At 43.8% G+C, this 23826-nt stretch overlaps 1 protein-coding gene across 1 annotated transcript; it reads left to right on the top strand.

Moving 5' to 3' along the window:
* Window positions 1-1047: 1047 nt before the first annotated feature.
* LOC144752002 (vomeronasal type-2 receptor 26-like) lies at window positions 1048-17162 on the top strand. Its single transcript, XM_078639961.1, has 3 exons — window positions 1048-1362; window positions 3897-4020; window positions 16252-17162. The coding sequence occupies exons 1-3, from the start codon at window positions 1048-1050 to the stop codon at window positions 17160-17162; spliced, it is 1350 nt and encodes a 449-aa protein (XP_078496087.1).
* The last annotated feature ends 6664 nt before the right edge of the window (window positions 17163-23826 follow it).

Here is a 23826-nt window from a genome sequence, read left to right as displayed (position 1 = left end):
GCCGTCTACGTAGGCGGGGACCCGGCCAGCCAGCCGCAGGTGTATCAGGACTGGCGGCAGGAGCTCCAGCAATTAAGCCCCGGTCCCCGGGGGAGGGGGGTGTCCACACTCGAGGCCTCAAGTCAAAATCGGCTCCTCTCCTCACCCGGATCGCCAGCCTCGTAGGGCTTCTCCGCAGCCGTCTCACCCCCGTTCTCCGGCCCCAGCCGGGCAGCAGGCCCTCTCCCGGGCCTCCGTCGGTCTCCACAGGCGCCCGCAGTCCCAGCTCCCCGCACAGCGGCCACCGGGAGGGGGAGGAGGGAAAGGGTCACTTCTCCGTCGGCTGGGCTCCGATTTAGGTCTCGCAATTGTGGAGGGCCCAAGGGCCGCGGGCGCCGGGGCCCGGGTAGAGTCCCTCTCAGGCCGAAGTAGCAGGCCCTGTCGCCATCTTGCCGCAGGTCCGCCGCGTCAGCCAACGTTCCCCTCTCAGCGCCGATGTCAGCCTTCCCCCGGCAGGATTTCAGGCGGGTTGGTCTGCAAAGGTGTCGGCGTCTCTCAGGCTCTAAATTGGTAGGCTTTTGGAAGTATGTGGTACAGTTAGGACGTCGGATTCATGCAGGACACCGGGAGGCGAGCAGAAGCACGTCCTACTCCTCCATGTCGCTGGCCACCTCAGGGTTCTATTCTTAGCCCTTTACTTTTTAATCTTTATATCACCCCTCTGGCCCACGTTGCAGATAGCATTGGATTAACATTATTTAAGTACGCCGATGATTCTCAGGTCGTCTTCTCCCTTTCTACCTCTGACAAGGCCGATACTTCCCTGCTTTAGTCCGGACTTGGGGAAATCGCTAAGTGGATGAGCCAAAACCTTCTCAAGCTGAATGGGGGGAAGACAGAAGTCCTTGTCCTTGGGCATAAACCTGACATTTGGACCTCCAGGCACTGGCCTCTTGATTTAGGCCCGCTTCCTTCCCCGGTGGAGCATGTGCGTAATCTGGGGATGATCATCGACAGGGATCTGTCAATGCACTGCCAGGCGAATAAGGTCTCATCTGCTTTACCATCATGAGCTGGTTAAAGAAGATCTTATGGATGCTGCCTAGTGACACCCAGAGGTCTGTGGTGAACGCCTTGGTCGCCTCCCAGTTGGATTATGGCAACATACTCTACCTGGGGGCAAACAAGGCAGTCATTCGACGCCTCCAACTTGTGCAAAATGCCGCAGCGCGCTTACTTAGTGGCTGTCGCAGAACTGATCACATAACTGGTCGCCTACCGGACCTTCACTGGCTGAGAGTGGACAGTCGAGTGAAGTTTAAGGCGCTCAGCTATATGCACAAGATCAGGAGAAAGCAGGCTCCCTACTACTTGCAAACCTTGGTGAATTCCTATTCCCTTGCCCGCTCTCTCCGCTCCTCTTCCCAAATTCTTTTCACTGTCCCTAAGTTCAGACTCTCCAGAATGGGTGGCAAATCCTTCGCCGTCCTGGGGCCAAGGCTTTGGATCTCCCTCCCTCTCTATATTCGTGCAGAGGACTGTTATACTCGCTTTGGCAGGGCCGTCAAAACCTGGCTTTTTAATCAATAACTGAGTGGCCTTCTCCAACTGTTGCTAGTTGCATTATCTCAGCACCGGGAAAGCCTTGTGGGTAGCTGTTGCACTCTAAAAGCTCAATAAATAAATAAATAAATGGTTCACCGTGTCAAATGCGGCTGAGCGGTCCAATAACATAAACACTGAGGGGAGCTTCTTATCAGCTGCTCGCCTTAGCTCATCCAGTGCTGAGAGCATCACCAGCTCAGTGGTGTTGTGAGCTTTAAATCCCGCTTGCTTAGCACGGAGCAGGTGATGCTCTTCCAGGACGGATGAGAGCACTCCAAGCACATGTTGCACACGCACCTTAGCCAGGTATGGAATTCTGGAGATCGGTCAAAAAAATTCAGATTCTTAGGGACTGCCCCTGATTTTTTTAGCAGTGGGATTACCATGGCTTCCTTAAATTTGTGTGGAACCTTCCCTGTTGCTAGAGACAGGTTCAGAAGGGATATTAGAACATTGGAATGTTGGGAGCTCCACTGAAAACAATGGAGTGCTCCGGGCTTATATTGGCTGGAGCTCCAACATTCCAATGTTTCTTTGTTCACAGCTATGGCTGTCAACAAAGGCTTCAGGGAGCCAGAGGGGATTCCAATCCCCTCACACTCCTTTAAGGCGTTGTTTTATTTGTTAGAACATTCTACCCTCTAGTGGCAGAATGTTCTAATAGCCTTATAGCCCTTCGTAGCTTGGCTATACCGGCTATTAACGGTGGAGAGGGTCTTTAATAGCCGGTATAGCCTGCTACAAAGGGCTAAAAGGATATAGTATCTCTTGCCTTACCACTGGTAGACCCATTTTTAACACCCTTGGCGGGCAGGGTTCTTCGGGTGACCCAGACTTTACCTTGGCCATGATATAAGCCAGAGCATTAAAATCAAGTGCAGGAAAGACAGAGAGTATGCCTCCCTGATAATCTGGTGGATCAAGCATTGAGGAAGGACACTGACTTTTACGAGTAGTGCCTAATTCTCCAATGATGTCTCTGACCTTGGTAAGAAAGAAGTCTTGTATCTTGTCACAGTCCTCCTGATTAATAACCAACGTCAATTCCTTCTTTTTGTCAGCTCCTTGAGTACTTTAAATGTCTCCTTTTGGCAGTGGCTTCCCTAATCTTTGAATCATAGCAAACAGATTTTGTGGTCATCAATGAGGCTTTGTAGAGAGCTAATTCTTTTATAGTTTTCCAGAGCTGATGGCGCATATGATTTCCGCCAATTCCTTTCACACTGGCAAAGCTCCTGTTTTTTCCTTGTAAGTGCTGCAGTATAGCAAGTGAACTGAAAATGGGCAAAGCAAAATATGGTTTTCAAATGGCAGATGTCAGGTGTGCCAACTCTCCCTTTCTGCATTGCCCAAGTGCAGAAGGATGCTTTGTCCACTCCATCCCATGTGTTTTACCAACATGCAGGTGTGGGCTTTTCCAACTTGCCTGGGCTCCACATCCCACACTCTCCAAGCACTCGAGATTGTACATTGTGATCTTAGTGCTGTCAGCTCCTCAGAGTGATCCTAATACTAAGATAAAAATGTGTCTTCTTAGCTCTTTGAGAGCTGTGACCCACTGACCGCACACACCTTTCAAACTGCTGAGATCCCTTTATATAATGTAAGGGCTGGGAGAATTGTGACAAGCTGACAACCCTACAGCACTGAGATCACAGGATGTGACCTGAGTGTTCAGAGAGACAAGATCCCTACTCAGAATCAGTGTGTCACTGCAACAAAATGTATAGAGCTGCCATAGAGGTGAGTATGAGCAGATATGATGAACCCTCCTATCCTTCTCACCTCTCTACCAAAATGACACTCAGACAGACATTTGTGCACGTGCTGCACATGCCTGAACCTGAGGCAAATTTCAGGATGACAAATGTGTTCATGATTGGATAATGGTCTACTGACACAAATTGCACAGCTTCTTCACTCAGATGTGTGCCTTTTATGAATGACAATTATTTACCTGACCCACTATGCATAACACATCTCGTGAATGGGGTCCATTGTCATAGTATTTGTGTAGGCCTGAAATCCTCAATGTACAAGTAGGGGTGTGTGTGCATGTCTGTGGGCCTAATCTCGATGGACAGGTTACTCTGCCACAACAGTCATCATCATCATCATCAACAGTGATGGATATCACGTACGCCAGGATATAAATCCCATTGTATCCAAAGGGATATCTGTGACCGTTGTGATGGAGTAACCCGCCCACCAACATTTAAATCAGACTCTGAATGTTTATTTTATGTTTGTTTACTCTCCCTGTTTCTGAGTTAGGGTTTATTTGTCTGACTTTTCTTCTGCTTTGACACCAGGTCCCCAGCTCCTTCTGCAGCGAGAGCTGCCCTCCTGGCTTCAGACAGGCTGCAAGGAAAGGGCAGCCCATCTGCTGCTTCGACTGTGTCCCCTGTCCTGCTGGAGAGATCTCTAATAAGACAGGTGAGAATAAGGTCTTACTAGTATTATATGTCAATCACACAGTTGGACCAGCATTGGCATGTTGATGAGTTGATAGCATGGTTGGATAACGCTGAGCCCATGCAAGCGACATAGTGCCCCTGCCTGGTCTTGGCTTGGAACAGTAAACTCAGCAGAAGTAGAATGTCCTCTCTGGGAGCATCAGATGAACTGGACTGGAGATGTTACTTGTGCTCTTTACACATAACACTTGTCTGCAAGCAGCTCAATTTCATGGACACATGATGTAGAAGACCCCTGTCCCCTCCTTTACCCTTCCCATGCTGTCACTTACTGCTGATGTTACTATTTTATCCGACCCCTGTATTTTGTACAGAGCTGGGTACACACTCTAAAAGTCAATACACAGATATAAATCCGCCAGTAAAAGAAATTCAATGACACAACCATAAACACAAATGTAATGTTTATGAAGCTTTACTGCTAACTGTGCTGAAATAAGCAATGAAACCAACACCAACTCTCATTAAAAGGATATTTGAGGCCGTTGAGAGTGCGGAATGTGCATTTCTAATGTTAAGAATGGTATCATATTTCTCAGTACAAGCAAGGAAAATGCCCCCCCCCCCCAAGTATTGAGTAAGAAATTAAACACTGCATTATTCCAGGGGTCAATGCACCCCTCAGGACTCTGGGCCCCATTTAAGTAGCACCTGCTCTGCCACTGGCAGCCACACCCCTGGACATTACATGGAATCTTTAGGCGAGTGGGTCACATTTCTTCATTTATTTCTTTATGCAATGGTTGTAAACCACACTTTTAGGAATTGGGTTTCTGGTTGGCAGAGGTATCCACCTGCGAAAGCAGGAACCACAATCCTAGTCAGGGTAAGTTACAAACACACCCTACATTAACCTGTGCTCACCCTCTGGTAGCTTGGCACAGAGCACTCAGGCTTAACTTAAGAAGCTATGTATAAAGTATTAGTGCAACACTTAAAAGCAGTCAAATAGTGTAAACACCACACAAAATAAATCCACACCAGGTTAGAAAAGTACAACTTAATTCAATAGATAAAACAAGACTAAAATGACAAAAATCAAATAAGTTGAATTTGAGATATGACTTTTTTAAACAATAAACTAAAACAATGCTTAAAAGCAATAGGCTCTTAAATGAGATATCTGGTCGCACTGGAACGGGACAAAGTCAAAAGTTCGGGACAGCCGCAATGGAGCATGGGCAGGATACAGTGACCCACATAGAGCCGCTGAACTAATGTACCTTGATCCTGGTTTGAATTAACGTCAAGAAAGATGCAGGTGCAGCCGAGCCGAAGTGTAGGTTCTGATCCCCCAACAGACATAGTCATCAATGTGTCAGTTCCAAGGATTATGCGCTGGTCCCAAATGCAATGCATCAATTCCATTTCTGTAGCAGAGAATGTGTTGGCTCTGAGTGTGATGTACTGGTTCCAAAGGCATTGCACATTTCTGCACCCTGCATCTACGAGTATACTCCTGTTTGCATCTACGCAAATGTGAAGATGCTCAGGTTCTTGTACCTACAGCGGCAAAGATGTGCTGGTTCCGATGAGGATGCATGAATTAGCTAGAGAAGCACCTAAGGCCTCTCTTCCAAGGTTTTAGGACTGAGGTGGCAGGGCAGGGCAGACTCACAGATGGCAGAGTCCAGGTGCAAAATGGAGGTAACTTGAAACTCTTTTATGTCACTGAGACATCAATCAGGAAGCAACCCAGCAAGCCCTTTGAGTCACTCTGGGTTCAAGGCTTTGGATGTCCCATCAACTCACACTTAAGCTCCCTTTGTGTGGGGCTGTCTAGAGGGAATGCACAATGCCCATCTGCCACAAACCCCAAACGTGTATTCAGAGACAGGCAAAAGGCACAGAATGCCTAAAGTAAGAAAAGAATATTTTTCTAAAAATGTAATTTTAATACCTTAAATGTAAAATCTGACATTACCATACATTGTGATTTTACATTGTGGGTCCACAGACACCAACATTGAAAATTCACAATAGGGAATTACACTTAAAAGATGTAGTAAGGTAATCTTAATGTTATCCAATGGGAGAGATAGACCTTGCATTAGTGTAAAATATATTTGGGAGTTTTTCACTACCAGGGCATGCAAGACTTAAACGTACATGCCTTACTTTTTAAATATACTGCATCCTGCCTTCTGAATTGTTCAAGGCCTACATTTGGGGAGACATATATATGCATACAAATGTAATGTTTAGCCCTGGCACAGGATCCTGAAGTTAAGAGAAACTGTGCTGAAAAGACACAATTGAATATCTGAAGTTGTACTACAAGCAATCTTTGATAACACAACATGATTGGAGACCAAGATTGACTGCTGAAATAACTAAATTCTAAGTATGCCACAAGAAGCTAAATGAGAGGGCCAAAATTAATGAATCAGTTATATCCGCTCTCTGACTTTGGTATGTGATCTACTTAACCAAATGAAAAGTTTCATTGGGTAAGTTCAGACATTGAGAAATGGAGTAGATGTTACTGAGGCATGTTGTGGTGCAATAATATGAGACTTATGAGTGTCCACAAAGCTATAGAAGTCTGAGATGCAAAGGAGTATTTAGAGAACTGGGACACACAAAATATTTTTACAAGTAATCAACGTAACTGAAAATACCCACAGGATTCCAGGCCGGAGTCCATTACTTGGGGTCCACAGAGACATTTAATTGCCTATGTTCCTGAATGGTTGAGATTGCAACCAAAGATATAAACATCCCGAGAACATTGCCCATAACTGATTGAAAATCCCTCAATACATGTATTTCCAGATTTCAGAGCATTAGGGCAGTGGTAAAGGAGACCCAGTCTGGTTATTACTCAGGTGCAGAATATTTGCTTTGGCCTCTTATAACAGGTAAGGTTACACATTGAAGTTAAGATTTATAAATCTACAGAGGAGAACTGGACCTGATTTGAGAGCATAGGAGTGACTCACATGGATCAGGTGAAAGAGCAAGTAGGCAACATTTGGAAAAGTATAAGGAGTACTTTATCGAGGGGTTGCAGAACACTTGTTGAGTGGATAGTGAGCCGAGCTGGAATATGCATGCTGTATGTATAGTTGTTCCTTAGGAACATGTCCTAACTATATGCCCCTGAGGAAAGTTTGCATAATCGGTTGGTGGAGCATTTCCAAAAACTCCAGCTGGTGGGAGTGAAATAACAACAGAAGGCTAATCAGAATCAACGCTGTTGGCTGAGGCTGGTGAATTGGGTGCAGAGCAGGAATATCGATGGGGAAATATCATGGGACAATAACATCGCCGCAGAAATATCGTTTGGCAGAAATATTGACAACAAAAATATAGATGACAAGAATATCGACTGACAGGTAATATCGATTACAAAAATATTGTTGTAAAAAATATTGTTTACAAAAATATAGTTTATTAATAATGTTAAATATTTTAGTGTTTTTAATAAGAATTGTTTGTCATTTTATTATATGTTTTAGAATTGTTCTACTTATTATATTATTTTAAGTTTAATTTTGTGTTATTAGTTCCGTAGCGGGTTGTGGGTTTATAGAGGAATGGGTGGGAAGTAATTGTTTAATTTCGTTTAGGTGTGTGTTGTGGTGTTTATATATGTAAATGGTGTGAAGGGTGGTAAGTAATTCATTTGTTATTGATTAATTATTAAATAGTTTGAAATTCATTTCTATTAATTATTTAGTAATTATTAATTGTAATTGTGTAATTCATTTTAGGTGTGTGTTGTGCTGTTTATATGTGTAAATGGTGTGAAAGCTGGTAAGTAATGAATTGTTTATTTATTAATTAATACATAATTAAAAAATATTATTTAATTAGTAAATATTAAATGTAATTGTGTAATTAATAGTAGGTGTTTGTTGTGGATTTTATAGTGCTAACTAATTATTTGTGTTATCTTTGTTAATAATATTATATTTATATTTATATATTAATTATGTTAAAATTTGAAATTAAATTTAAATAAAATGTTGATATTTTTATGTTTTATTGTTTCGGGATCACGCTCTTTCCCTACTGTTGCACTCTCTGGAGTAGGAATAGTCATTGAAGATTGCTCCCAAACTTATAGCCATGCATAACGACACCTAGTTAGAGGGAAGACTCCCATGCACAGTAAGTGTGAGAACTACTGAACCAGGATGGGGATCCTTTTGATGTAAAATTGTACAGGGCATTGTCATTATTAAATGTAGAGTACACAATATTAAGTATCATATTGGCCATTTGATTGGCACCACTGATGGTGGACAAGAGTGGGTTTATACCAGAGAGGAGCACACATGAACTTACAACACCTTTTCTGTATCTTGGACAAAACTCAGGGATCTCTGGAATGCCGATGGTAGTGTACTTGAATATAGGGAAGATGTTCTACATTGCTAAGACCGTTCCTGATTGATGTACGAAGAAAGATGGAGTTGGGAAGGGTAATTTATGATGGGTAACACTGTTGTAAAGTGACATAATAGACAAGTTAAGGATAGAGCAGACCTTTTCTAGGGAGTGGAAGAAATCTAGGTATATAAGGCAGGGGTGCCCACTCTCACCGTTCTTGTTCACCCTGAAAATTGAGCCTTCAGTGTTTCTTTTTTGAGGTTGGAATGGGTTACTTCGGCAGATGTTCTGCATGTGAGTTCATTTTCTAAAACTTTACTAGACCCCTGAGCCAGTCTCCCCATGGTAATTGAGCTCTTGACAGAATATAAGGAAATATCAAACCGGTGAGTGAGTCTGGATCATGGGAAAAGTGGGATTTCGATTGATCACAGTCTCACCTCTGGAATGGACTTCGGGCACATTTAAGTAATTGGGGGTCTGGATATACCATGGTATTGGACAACTGATTAGGAGAAATCTCAGCAGAGTGGTTTCTGTAATCCAAGGCGTGCTATCCTTCTGCAGCAAGGTCCCACTGTCGCTGAGATGAAGAGGGGCAATAAGCAAGCTCATAATCCTGCCACAGCTGCTGGTCTTTTTCCAGGATGGATCCATGGATAGATTTTAATAATGAATTAATTGCCATTTTGTCAGGGCTGATCTAGGCTGGGGCTAGGAAACTGACGATGAAATCAACAGGTGTTTTATGTGCCCATTCTGTGTCATGAGGTACTTAACCCACAGCTATGAAAGTTTTTAGGGACCCTCAAATACAGACTTTCAACATATGAGATTAGAGTGATTTAGTAGAAGGGTCAAATGGCAGGCCCTTTATGTGACTGAGCACAATGTCAGTGTGTTTAAGGTAAGTTGTCATCTTGATGAAACAAATCAACAAACTTTGATAATGTTTCCTGGAGGGAAGCTATGTAAAAACAAGTGTTCGGTCCGCCAGAGGAGAGTCCTGTTTGTGGATGTTGGGGAGAGTTTTAAAATAGAGTATGTTGGGTTATCTGATATCAATCATTCAGGTTCCCTTTTTGTCATGCACCAAGTAAAGACAACATCTAACACAAGAATCTGAATGCTGTCCTTTAGTTCTGGTGTGGGGTCTGCCTTTAGCTTGACATATCATGTTTGCCTTATAGAGTTCCTATTTCTCATTCACTTCAATTCTTTAACCTTCAACCTGAGATTATAGAATGGGGACGTTATCCTGCGTCCTGGCGCCCACTCTTTTTTCACTATTCTTTAACGGAGTGATGAGGTACCTAGGTGAGGCTCACGCGGATGCCCCCAAATTGGGAGGAGTGACAATTACAACCTTACTGTTTGTGGTTGATACCCTCTTGGTCTCAAAACCCCCCCAGGTGTCTTCAATTGCTGCTTGATTGCTTTATGTCCTTCTGTAAATCTAGAGGATTAGAGAAAACCAAGCTTATGCCGTTAATTCCACATTAATCATTTAAGCGGAAACTATTGCTCGATGGGACGTCCCTAGAGAGAGTGGACACTTTTGATTACTTGGGCGTAACCCTTGAGGAGAAAATGCCCTGGAAGCACCACATCTTGAAACAGTCCCTCCAGCAGAGGAAAACTACAGGGGCATTACTGAAGGAACACAGGCCTTCACAAACTAGGCAGATAGCAGCATTACTCCAAAACTATGACCAGAAAGAGGTAAGCTCTGCGCTTTATGGAGCTGAATAGTTGGGATTTGATAACCTTGAGGGTATTCTCCACACTGAAAATAAGTTCCTGAGGTCCCTTTGTTTCCTCCCACAGACTATTCCACTGCTCCCTCTACGACACAACATGGGTAGATACACAGTAGTGGACAACGCAGATCATGCCCCATTCTTTTTTAGGTTACGTCTGGAAAAAACACCTGAGCTTCTCCACTCTGTGGCTGCCCTTGAAGAAGTTTGTAGCCTAGATCGTTAAAAAGAAATTGGGTGGTTTACTAACATTTAAAAATCCCTCTTTGTGGTTGGTCTGGCAAATCTGTGGGCTGAGTCTGATATTAGTTTGCTACCTAGTAGGGACTGCATCAAGACCGGTTATTAAAATTGGTTAGACCAGAGAAATGTATCACAGCAGGTGGCCGCCGTACAACAGAATTCAAGCTATTTAGTATGTACGAGCAGTATATGGAGGTAATCACCATCCCAAATGATAGAAAGCTATACATACAGTTCAGATTTGGTACTGGCCCACTGAATTAATTTACAGCTGACTGGCAGCGGGGACCTGACGACACACTACCCTGCTGTCTCCACTGCTTAGGGGCTTATGAGACATTTAACCATGTTTCCTTTGCATGCCCACTGTACAAATCCCATAGGCTGATGTGGTTAGCCCCCAACTGTAGGCCGATGGGTACCCGATGCCATCAGGAGGTGCTGTGTATTTTAAAAACAGACTCCATGCCACTGTTATTTGTACAGTGGCCACATGTATTGGGAAAATGTGGCTTATAAGAAGACTTAGACTGAAGAATGCCTAAACTGCTTACTGTAGCTCTCTAACTTCACCCGGCCCTTTTAGTTTACAGATATAGTTAGAGCATCTTACATCATTAGCAGTAGTATCTGCACATCTGTTATCTTGGCTGTGGTCTCTAAAGTAAATGTTCACAAATTTCATTACGGACTTGAGATGCTATGGGAACAAAGCGCTTCTAGTATGTATATATGCCCTATTTATTTGCACAATTGTTTCCCCTTTAAAAGGGTTAAACACTGTAGGCTGCCTTTATACTAGCTAAATAACAAGTATGTACAGTGGTGTTTTATGTCTGAGAACACTGTTTGGAGCTCATCTTTGCACTTAACTTCATCAATATGAAGCTTTGTATTTTTATGATATCTGTAAGCTTAGTCGACTCAACTAAAGGAGCTACTCAGATGAACCAAGGAAACTGCGCCTATTAGACATTAGTCGCATGTTTTTAATAATTGTTTATTGCTGATGTATGTTTTTGGTCGACAAGCTCCAATGTCTCTTTTCTCTTTTTAAACTCACGATGTTTTATCTATTGTTAACCTTCTTATGAATATGTATTTATTGTCAGCTAGTGTTGTATATAGTATCATCTGTAATCATCGTAAGTGTTGGTGAATTTACTATCCATTGACTGACACTGGGATGAAAGTTTAATTTCTGCCTAACGCATGTTTTCCAGTGGATATGACACAGCAATCTACAGGGTAACACCAGCAAAACACAACATCTGCTATTTGGTTCCCCTCCTCCCATTTGTGATAAAGACTGCTGGCCTGATCTCATTTCTCCCCCTTCAACCCCATTTATGTCTGTGCATAATCCGGGGATTACATTTGTCAATTTCATGTTTTGGGGGCCTCATCTGACAGCAGTGGTTGGTGCTTGCTTCGGACTTTTCAAGTCTATAAAGAATTCTCATGCCTACAGCTGGGTCTGGCCCAGAAGATGGCCATTGATGCTCTCATAACGTGCCGGCTAGATTGTGCTAACTCTCTTTATGTTGGTCTTCTGGCCTAACAGCTACAGAAACTTCAGCTGGTACAAAATGCGTCTGCCCAGCTACTCTTAAATCGCCCCAGTGGAGCCCATATCTGTCATCACCTTAAGGAGCTACATTGGCTGCCCATTACAGAGAGGATCAAGCTCAAATGACTCACTCTGGCCCATGGGGCCTTCTATCAGGTTGGCACAGGTTCACTTCATATCACTCTGCCAGATTCCTCCACTCTTTGGGCGCCATGCTGATGGTGGTGTCTCGATTTAAGAAGCAAAAGTGTGGTGTCTCCTTCTTTGACCTGTTTGTGGCCAGGACTTGAAATGGTCGTCCTTTGGACCTCCGGGCCATGAAGCATATACCTGCCTTCCGACGTAACCTTAAAACTTGGCTGGTTCAAGCTGTCTCTCCGAATATCAGCTCCTTCCTCCGTCAATTGTTAGTCTGCCTAGCACCAGGACATCTAAGTGTAGCTGCGCGCTTTATAAATCTTCCTTGATTGATTGATGTAAGACGCTCTCACTTGTTGCCATGTCAGCAATAGCTAAATTGTAAAGTTGAAATGCAGGCAGATTTTTTTCAAAGAATTGGCTATTTATGCACTTCCACCCAGGTGCTTGAAAGGTTGTACCTCAGTGGGTGTAACGGCTACATTTGAGCAGTTCAGCACATGTTTCTGTTCTGCTTTGGTTTTCATGCTTCCTCTTCCCTTGCTCCTGTTCCCTCTGGGGGGGGCATGCATCCAATATTTCTAAACTTCTCTTCCATTCTTTACTCTTCTGTGACCTTTGCTTGTTATGTTATGAACCCTATCTCCACCACTTCTTAAGTCTTGCAACAAACCCAATCAGCATGCAACTCACCAGCATCCTCAACACCTCCTTCTCCACAGCAACCTTCTAGGACAGATGGAAACACATAGACATCATAACCCTTCTAAAGAAAGCTTCCACTGACCCCAGTGATCTCCAACATTCGGATCATCCTCGTTGCTCCCTTACCTGTCCAAAGTACTCACTAAATTCCTAGAACAAAACAACTTACTGGTCGAGTCACAATCAGTATTCTGTGCTAGCCTCAGCACTGAAACCACACTGATTGCTGCCACAGAAGATATCAGAACACTCCTCAATCATAGACAAACTGTGGCTCTGAAACTTCTCGGCCTCTCTGCTGCATTTGAATACCCTCTCTCAAAACACCCTTATCAACAGTCTGTGCAGCATAGTCTTACAGCAAGACTCCCTCAAGTGTATCACCTCTTTCCCTAAAGGATGCACTCATAGAATCTAGCTGCCTCCTTCACCTCTGTACCTAAAGATATCAAATGCATCACACTGCAAGCATAATCCGTCAGTTCCACCCTGTTCAACATCTACATGACACCCCCTTGCTGCCGTCTGATGCCATGGAATCAACATAATCTCCTACACAGACAACACTCAACTGATGCTCTTGTTGACTGAGGATCCCACCAACACCAAAACAACTTCTGCAATGCCATAGCCAAATGGATGAGAGACAACTGTCTCCCACTCAACTCTCACAAAACTGAAATACTGATCTTTGGGAAGAACCACTCTGCATGGGACCAGAGTGGTGGCCTGCAAAACTCAGATCTACACCCACACTGAGTGACCATGCATGCAACCTCAGTATGATCTTTGACAGCCAACTGACCATGTAACAAGTCAATGCAGTCGCCTCCTCCTGCTTCCACACGCTTCTCAAGCTCCACAGAACCTTCAGATTGATCCCATCCAACACCAGAAAGACAATAACTCAGGCCCTCCTTACTAGCCGCCTCGACCAAGGCAACACCCTCTATGCCGGCATCTCCACCCAGCTCCTCAGAAAATTCCAAACCATACAGAACACTGCAGCCAGACTCCCACCTCAAAGACCTCCACTGGCTCCCATCCAGAAGTGATGCCAGTTCAAAATTCTCTTGCACACATATAAATCCCTCCATGACCTCTCACTCACGAAGAACCCCAAAGGCACCAGACTGAGCTTCCAGGAATGAATGAAGAACGTGGCAGCCTGGATGAGTGACAGCTGCCTGAAGCTCAACTCAGAAAACACTGAGATCCTCATCCTCGGACCCTGCACCTCTGCTTGGGACAACACCTGGTGGCCTGCTGCCCTCTGCCGACCTCGCCCTGGCAGCGGTTCCCGCATGGGCAGAAACAGAACCAGGGAGAGCTTCCTCCTACATCACAGCCAAAACTTGGAATGAGCTTCCTGTGAACATCAGACACTCCCTGATCCTGCACACATTCAGGAAGGACCTCAAGACCTGGCCCTTTGACTGATCCGGAGCCGCCGCCCCCACACCACCAGCGCCTTGAGACCCTCATGGGTGAGTTGCATGCTATATGAACCCTTGATTTATTGATTGATTGATTGATTGACCTAGGACCTATGTACATCAACCATTGACTGAACTTTCACCAGCTCTCTAGACACCTGCACTCCTCTTCATTTGCCCTTGCACACATCAGTCACATCAGTTGGAGCCGCAGGGGTAGCCGCAGGGGTAGCCACTCCTTCTCCTACATCGCAACCAAGACCTGGACCAATATTTTTCTCAATCTCTGCAGAGCTCCCTAACTGGCAGATTTCAGGAAGAGACTCAAGACATTGTTTTTTGAAGGGTACACAGCACCCAGATACCCCTAGGGGCAACAGTGCTGCACTCTATAAAGGCTGTTTGTTTGACTGATTGATCTATGTGTAATTGTAAAACACACTATCTACCGCAAGTGCGTCCTGGTGCTGAGCAGATGTGTATGCCTTGATTTGCCGATTGTTGGTTGATTAATTGAAATTCCAGGTCTTCAGCTTCTTAGGGAATTCAAGAAGAAAGGAGAAGGTTTTGATGCTGAGAGGGAGCTAGTTCCATTCTTTAGGAGCGATGCAAGAGAACAACTATCCTCCTGATCTGGTTCAGTGTATATGTTGGAAGCGTAGGATGAGTCTGGCTGCAAAGTTCTGGATAGTTTGTAGTTTTCTAGTGAGTTGCTTGGTGATTCCGGTGTAGAGGGTGTTCCTGTTTCCAGCTTGCAGTGACTAGGGTGTGACAATATGTTTTTCTAGTGTTCCATGCCTTAATAGGCTACTCTCTCATCTTTCAGTAGATTACTCCTTTTCTGGTCATTACCAGCTACACTTGACTACCACACCCGGGAGATAATATAACAATACAACACATATAGGTGGCCCCAGCACCAAATCTGGCCCCTTAAAAGTAACTTCTAGAGACAAAACATCACTGACTGGTGACTGCTGTGCTTCTACCAGACATGGGTGTGTTGCACCAACAACCACAATAATTTGGGATATAGGTGTTTTCTGCTTACACAAAAATAATGAGTACAGCAACATATGTTGCCATTGAATACAACACAGGAGCATGCAGAGAATGTCAAGCTGAATCAAGATGAGGTGAGTTATAAAATGCAAGGGAATTTATAAATAGATCCTGGGGGCTTAGGTGCCCAGGCATAGTTCCAAAGAGTTATTTGGTGTTTTGGTACCAGCTATGAGTTTGGCATAACTGGAGCTTTACCTGAGTTATGTTTTTTTGTTTTGCTTTGCAGATGAGAAGGATCCCTAGAAAGAAGATCCCCATTTAGTAGACCCAGGGGCACATTTCAGAGGCTAGGTAGAGGGACGTGTAGTCATGTGTTTAGTGAACAGAGGATTGTTTGAACATATTGAGGTTCTCCTGTCGTAAAAACTATCTTATTCACCCCACTGGAGTCTCAATCAATCAATAAGGAGTTTGTAAAGTGCGGCTATTCACCCGTGAGGCTTTCAAGGTGCTGAGATGGGGGGCTGCTAATCCGTCTGGACATGGAGGCTCAGGTGAAGAGCCAGGTCTTCAGATACTTCCTGAATTGGGTTAGTGATTGGTTTCTCAATTGGAATTGGAAATGTGCAGTCTGTGATTGGAGGTGATACAATGAATGATTTTGATCTATAAATATTAAGAGGAATAATAAGAGGAATTCAATCTAGGATTTTGAAAAAGTGTACTAACATCAAACACAATATGCTTCATTACAGCACACTCTGCATTCACTAGATCATTCTTGCATCATAACCAATAGTTGTACAAGCCTCCATGCCTTCAACAAGACCCCAACATTTCTACATTGATCACTCAAATGTTATTGCAAACAGCAATGTTGTTATCGTTGTACTTTATTAGCTTATTGTTTGTGCTAAAGTCAACTTGAATGCTGGTTCGGATAGTATTTCATTTGCCATAAAATTCGTATCTACAGCCTCAATCTTTCCTTTCAGATTCAGCGGACTGTTGGCCGTGTCCTGAAGACCACTGGCCAAATGAAAGACAGACTCAATGTTTCTCAACCACTCTACAGTTCCTCTCCTTTGGAGAACCTTTGGGGACAGCTCTTTCATTTTTGACCAGCCTACTTTTCATAATGACACTGTTTGTTCTCTGTGCCTTTAGAAAGTACCAAGACACACCAATCATCAAAGCAAATAACCGAGTCCTCAGCTATGTGCTTCTTGTTGCCATCATGCTCTGTTTCCTCTCCTCCTTTACCTTCATTTCCTATCCATCGATGGTGACCTGTATGCTCCGACAAAACTCTTTTGGTATTAGCTTTGCCATCAGTATCTCCACTGTCCTGGCAAAGACCATCACTGTGATTATAGCGTTCAATGCTCGCGATCCCACCAGCCGTTCTTCAAGGTGGATTGGAACCAGAGTCCCCAGTGGTGTGGTGCTTCTATGTTCATTTCCTCCAGTCCTGATTTGCACAGTCTGGCTGATCCTTGATCCTCCGTTCCCAGTGAAGATACAGATACGAGACACCACCATCCTCCAGTGTGACGAGGGCTCTGTTCTCTTCTTCTATCTGATGTTGGGATATCTGGGCTTGTTGGCCTCTGTCAGCTTTGTGGTTGCATTTCATGCCCGTAATTTGCCTCAGAGTTTTAACGAAGCCAATCTCCTCACCTTCAGTATGCTTGTGTTTCTGGCCGTCTGGATCTCTTTCATACCTGCGTATCTCAGCACACAGGGGAAGTATATGGTGGCCGTAGAGATCTTTGCTATCTTGTCTTCAGCTGCTGGGTTATTGGGCTGCATCTTCATTCCCAAGTGCTATATCATCCTTTGGAGGCCGGATTTGAATACCAAGCAATACTTAATGCAAAAAAACAGCTCTAGTCACAACCAATAAAGTTTACATGTAATTGGTAATTTTTTGCAAATGTGGATTTTGTGTTTTCATACCACAGCACGGCTATTCAAGACCTCTTCATTGGAGCTTTGATTCCTTTACAATGACCAGCAGAGAGACTACAAATCTAGGACATTTAGATTCATGTGTTTGTTCTATCTATGATTCTAAATGTTACATCACTTATTACACTGAATAATGTACAATTTTTGTCCTTTTGATTGTTATAAGGATTGAAAATAAAAATGGACGACACAGGGACATCATGTACTCAGCTGATGCATGGGGTCGAATCTTTACTAAAACAGTTATGGGGTGCACATACCGATATAATGACAGGACATTTATACTTCCTCTTTTAGTGGAGGTTGTGATATTCTGAGTGCAGAGGGGAAACAGGTTTCTGCACCTTCCTGTTGGTGATTACTTGGAGCGTATGGTAAATATGTGCAGCGGGGAAAGGAAGAGAAGGGAAATGACTTCAATGGACAATAAAAGAAGCAAATCTCCATCTATGTCTTTTCTGGATCCTTCTTACAAGCACTCATGTTGTATAGAGACCCACCCATGGAGCAGTGAGCAAGGGCAGGGCCCGATTCACAGAACTAACTTAAGACAAAATACTAAACTTACTACCATTTTGTTATTCACAGAAGGTACTTACTCATTTCGGTATTCACAGAAGTTAGGAGTCCTAACTTTAGGACTCCTAAATACCTTCTGTGAATACCGAAAGTCTTAAAGTTAGGTTTCTTCTCAGTTTAGGAGTAGTAAAGTTAGGACTCCCAAGTTTAGGATTTTATCTTAAGTTAGTTCTGTGAATCAGGCCCATAATGAGGGGCCTGTTGAGTAGGGTTAAGGGGATCATCCTTCCCTGGCTGAGCTGCAAACCTCTGCTGCTGGCAAGGTACACTGACCCTTTAGGGCAACTGTGACGGCATCACCACGCCTGAAGGTGAGGTTGGCGTGTAAACAGTAGTACGGTGAGTGCCTATTAGAACAAAACATCCCCAGCATGAACTATATCCAATAATTAAGGACCACATTCTTGACAAGGTGTATAATTGAGGATTGCCTGCTTTTCTTATGTTTATTCCCCGTGACATTGAAGAATGCTTTTGGAAGAAAATGGATTATTATGCAGTGAGGCTGCTTAGGCTTCACTATGCAATAATCTCACAATAAACCAAACCCTAATAAATTGCTAGTTTAGTCCTGGTAGTGTGGCACAGAACAGTCAGGCTTTACTAGAGGAACATGCGATAAGAATGTCAGATTACTGACATGCAAAATCAGTAACTGACATGACTCGTAAGAAATCTACATCAATTTAAAAAAAAATAAAGCAGATTCATGAATATAAATTCAGACATCAAAGCAAAGACAATCAAATGGAGCATAAACAGAGTTAGGGATTTTTAAAGGTAAAATAAATCAGTGCTTTTGAATCTTGATAACGTTGCTGTCATTCAGAACATATATTTGTGACAATCAGCCACTTGCAGGTCGAGTGGAAAACATTGAGGGGTGTAAGTTGAGGCCGGTCCCAGGATCAGACTCCGAAAGCCAGTTGATATTTACCTGCGCAGACTAGTCCTGGCAGTCCCTGGTGCTAAAGAATGGGAAACCCAGTTGCTGATTAGGATGCTGCTGGTTAGGAACCGGATGCAAAATCTTGACAACGAGGTCACAGTAGTGGCAGGATGAGGATGCTGCAGGGTTCCTTCAAGGCATAGTATCAAACAAAAGTAGTGGTAGCAGGAGTGGCCACCAACACGCCTTAGCAGCAGAAAGATCAGCCTTCGGTCCCTGGGATATCCTAGAGTTTGGTGGAAAAAGCAAGCCGTCTTGAACTTGCTTAGGTCAGTGCTACACTTTCCACAATTACTAAAACATTTACTTTTAGGTGATTCCCTCGGCAGGCCCAATGACCAGTGATTCTTTGGATCTGGGTGTGGTTTTTGCTTGCAGGTTGCATCGGACTGGTATCTGCCTTTCGCCTGCAGAGGGGGTTAGCCATGCAGTTGCAGGTTGGTTGCCACAGGTGCAGTCTTTAGAACTGTTTCTTTGTGCAGGTCCTGCAGATACATACTCTGGTCTCTTCTCAATCAGATTTGAGGTTCTGGTGCCAAGGGTGCCCCTTAAATCCTGCAGTTAATGGTGTTAGGGATGAAGGAGCTACTAGCCAATGGGCTACTAGCCCCAGCAGCTTAGCTACCCCTGAGGTCACCTTTTTGTACTCAGAAGTCTCTGTTCTGTCACTTTTAAACTGATAGAACCCTTTTTCAACTGTTCAATCCAGGTGGCCAACTTTAGGGGCATGCCTAGCCTTCTGGGAGTGTTTGATTCCTGAATACCTAATGTATCGGTCTGCCCAGTTGCAAATGTGCCCCGGACAGGGGGTGGCCTTTTTCTCCTCTGTGAGGCAGTGGGAGCTTTAAAGCTCACCGCCTTGTTGTGCTACTTCACTACCCTTCCTGACAAGGATGGCAGTGACACTTCCTGCTCAGGCAGGCCTTTGTTTATGACTCCTGGGAATGATTACACCTCCTGGCAGGGGGTCATATTCCTGTTTTTGGGGCAACAGCTGCAAGTTGTCAGCCAGGGAACAGGAAGGGCTGGGGCAAATAGGTGGGCTACCTTTAAGGTAGCCACCTGTGTGCATGTCACATTAAATCCGACTTTGGCAGAAAGTTGAGTTTGATGAGGCAAGATATTTGATACCAAACATTACACATTCCAGTGGGCCCATAACGGAGCTGGCTACCTGGTAATGCTCGGGTGGCAGCCAATGTAATACTATGGGCACCGGGACACTTATAGTAGCTCCCAAAGGACAGAGGTTACTATAGGGACATATAGGCTTGCACTTATTTTTCCACACCCTTAATATATTGCACCCTGCCTTCTGGGCTCAGGAGGCTTACCATATTGGTGACTGACATATTACAACTAGTGCTGTGACTTTGCCACTAATATTGAGGGCAAACTCGAGTTTGAGATGTTGGCACTCCAGGCCCTTGTGACCCCTTTAATGTCCATGCCCTGTGTACCACTAGTACCATTTACATGAATGTAGATAGGGGTTAGAGTCCTTGCCAATCGGGGTGCTAATTTAATTGCATCATGCTTTCGGGACCGAGCACCAATGCTGGAATCTGGTTAGCGGGCTCCAAGTACTCTTTCAGAGTCAAAACCATCAGCTTTCTAGAGAAGAGTATGGGGTGATCATACGAAAAAGGATGCTTTCCTACAGCAGTTAATAGATCTGCATCCGGCCTTGTAATGACAATTGCATCGAGTGTAAGATGCAACTCCTGAAGTTTCATGCATTGCATATAGGCAATCCTCTTTTAGGGTTAAACCTATATTAACTGCTAAAATCCCACATAAAGGGAAACAACCCTCATGAATGAAAACATATAAACATAGACTAAAATGCTATTCAAAGAAAGGAAAAAGTGAGAGAGAAAGAGATATTTTTATTATTTTTTAGGGCCACCACTATGCAACTATGTAATACAGGGTAGCGGCAAGAAAGACTTCTCTAAAATTATTCTATTAAGGTTTATTTTCAATAAGATATCGTTTCTTCTTCCTTTTGTTTCTTCAAGTTGGTTTTAAAGGTGTAAGATTTGAAAGCTTGCTTATGCTCTGATCTACATACTGTATACACTGTAGAGAATCTTGAAATAATAAATCCATACTTGATCATTTTACAGTATTTAATACTAGACCTGGCTCTCTGAGAAGAATCTTGGCCAATATTTAGCTGGTCATCTGTCAAACATCCCAGGCATTAAACATTCATGCAAGGTATAGTGAAAAGTATCCGTGAAAAGTGCACACGAGTATTGGTGAGAAGATGATATAAGAATTTTCATAAGCCCTGCCAAGGAACCCAGTTACATGTGTGATGTGCTGCTCGAGTCCAGGTTTTTTCTCTGTATTCTGAACTTGTAGAACATGGAGTGGAGCAACGCATCTCTCATGGCCCTGGGAAATGTGCCAACCATGCTTGCTATATATGGGCCCAACATGGGTCTGGTCTGAAGTGTATAATTTATCTTACTGAAAAGTGTTGTCTGAACTGTACATTATTGACCAAGATTTCAAAATAAAACTGCTGAAAATCTGCAGATATCCCAAAAATCCTCCTTGCGGATAGCATCAGGCTTATTTTAGCCAATAAGAGTGACCTGCACTGGCTTTGGATCGAGGACCAGACTACCCTTAAGGGTTTCAGCCTTTACTTAGATGGGTCTGCTGCAGACATAATGATCAGAAATGCTCTGGAAATGATTTGCTAAATGAAGAGAGAGCCTCCTACATGGAACCTCTTCCTCTCTATATAAGCCTAGTACTTCAGGGTTCCAGGAGATGGACTTTGATTAGTAGAGAGGCCTATAGGATGTCAAGGATGCTGCCGCTTTCCTGGGACTGCATTGGAAGCCAGGCAGGCTCAGGAGAAAAAACCTCAGACCTACAAGGGGGCGGGTTCAGCTTCCATTTGGGGGATTCCTAGACATGCCTTGCCTTCCAATGGTACATTCTAATAATCTTCAAGTATCAAAAGAGAGAGAGGACTAGCAGGCTAGTCCGTATCCCCAGGATTATTATCTGTCATCAAAGAGGACTAGTCTATTTATGTATGATACAGGACTCAGGACTATAGGGGAGGGGAAGACAGGAAACACTTTTGATTTCCTTATAAAGCCCTCACCCAGTAACCTAGTTGGCGGCATGCTTCATCATCAGGCCCCACCCAGTGACACCGAATATGTCCCGGGTGTGCTACAACGCCTGTGTTACAGCGGAGTGGGTATTATGCTGAGTGTGCAGTGATAGTTAAATTTAAAAAAACTATCCAGTTGTCCCAATACCCAGAGGGTTTACTTTTCATATATGGGCCTCTGGTAGTGATAAAAACAAGGCGGTGGATGTAGGTGGAGTGATAGGAACTCCTGCATTCAGTGGGCGGTGTACATGTTTCAGCCAGGCCTTTCGTTAATAACTGACTTTCCTCAAGACCTTGATTATGTGAATGTGAGATCTACACTAGAGGTGAGTGTATGGTCTTAAATGTGTTGCAGACGCTAATGTGCCCTGCGTGTGGGAGGGGAATTCCTTCTCCAAGCATTACTGTACATAAAATATACGAGACAAACAAACAGTAAAGAGTTTTTGGCATGGTTTAGAATAATCAGGTCAATACATATTTGCCGTTAAATTTGTGCGAATTAGCAGAAAAATGCGGCAAACGTGAGACTGTGGCAGTGGCATAGTTTGGTGATTACCGGTATATGCGCTAATGAGTGTGGTGGTGTATATTTGAAAATCACAAATACAGGAAAAGAAAAAGAAATTTTGGACTATTCTCATGTTAGCAATTTAACTGGGTCAGTGGTTCTTCTCAGTCTACGCACTACTTTGGTAATCAGGACCCTCGTGAAACCTGTTGTGCTGCAGCAGATCTCCATTGGTAATGGACCCGGGTTCATGCCGTGTTTAAATATCCAACAATGCACGTTCAGGTGTTCCCAATGACTCAGGTGCTCTGAGTAGCATCTGTGAGAAAAAGACATAGAAAAAGACCTTGTGCCTGCAGTGACGTAGAGGCAGACGCACATATACTGGCGTACGGGCATAAACATGCCGGTCATCATGGTGACTATGTGTGCAATTAACTCCGAAGTGCTAGTAAGTGTAAACTAACTCGTTTATGATACAGAACTCATATTGCTTATGAGCCCTGATACCAGACAGTTTGGTGGGCATTCTTCTTGACAGATGTGCACATGTATATTTGAGATAGTGGAAGGTGGCAACAGTGATGGATGGTCATGCGTATGTTTTGGTCATCAGTATGTAGGTAAAGAGTAGCTCTCAGAGCTCAGAGTCGATATCTTGAGAGGAAAACATTGTGTCCTCTGGGATCAGGCCAGGGTACAAGAGGTGTGTGCAAATGCATTCAGGCCTTCAGGCTGAACCATGGGATGGAATCATTTAACCCGTGGTGTTGGGTTGATAGACAGTAGATCCATTGTTGTTCCTTAGTAAGTAGGATTTTTTCATTATTCTGGTGATTGTATTCAAACTGTTCAATCACCGCCCACGACATGTCATTAGGTGTGTGTCCTAGTTGCAGATAGTGATCCATAAGGCGACTGATGTGTTTCTTGCACCTTATCATGCTGCGGTGTTCGACTATTCTGGTCCTGGCCTTGCGTGTTGTCATGCCCATGTAGCGGAGGCCGCATGGGCATATAATTAGGTAAACAACATTGGTGGAATTACAGTTTATATGGTGTAGTTGTTTCCAGGTCAAGTGTTTTAGATTGGTTGTGTCTCAAATGGCATATGCTGCAATCATTTCAGGGGTAGTGTCCGGTTACTTTGGGGAGGCCCATTGTGTTCAGGATTGTGTTGGTGGTTGGTCTGTGGGGTACCCTAGGTTGTGTAGACACTAGTGAATCCTTTAGGTTACTTACGCATTTATATGCAAAGAATGGTTCCTCCCATTGTCTCGTACTGGAGTTTATAATGCACCAGTGTTTTCAAATGATCCTGGACACTATATTCGAGGCCACATTGTACGTTGTGATGCATGCCATGGATTGGATGCTTACCGTGTGATGGTATCTAGTAGAGCCTTCTGGTTTTG

This window comes from Lissotriton helveticus, chromosome 4_2 (assembly GCF_964261635.1).
Source record: "Lissotriton helveticus chromosome 4_2, aLisHel1.1, whole genome shotgun sequence".
NCBI classification, from domain to species: Eukaryota; Metazoa; Chordata; class Amphibia; order Caudata; family Salamandridae; genus Lissotriton; species Lissotriton helveticus.
The sequence above is the reverse complement of the archived record's forward strand: the minus strand, read 5'-3'. Positions and strand labels throughout refer to the sequence as shown.

Coding starts and splice junctions, on each gene's coding strand:
- LOC144752002 (XM_078639961.1), top strand. CDS start 1,048: ATGAGCTGGTTAAAGAAGATCTTATGGATGCTGCCTAGTGACACCCAG. Junction 1,363..3,896: donor CCTACTACTTGCAAACCTTG/GTGAATTCCTAT, acceptor CTTTGACACCAG/GTCCCCAGCTCCTTCTGCAG. Junction 4,021..16,251: donor AGAGATCTCTAATAAGACAG/GTGAGAATAAGG, acceptor CTTTCCTTTCAG/ATTCAGCGGACTGTTGGCCG.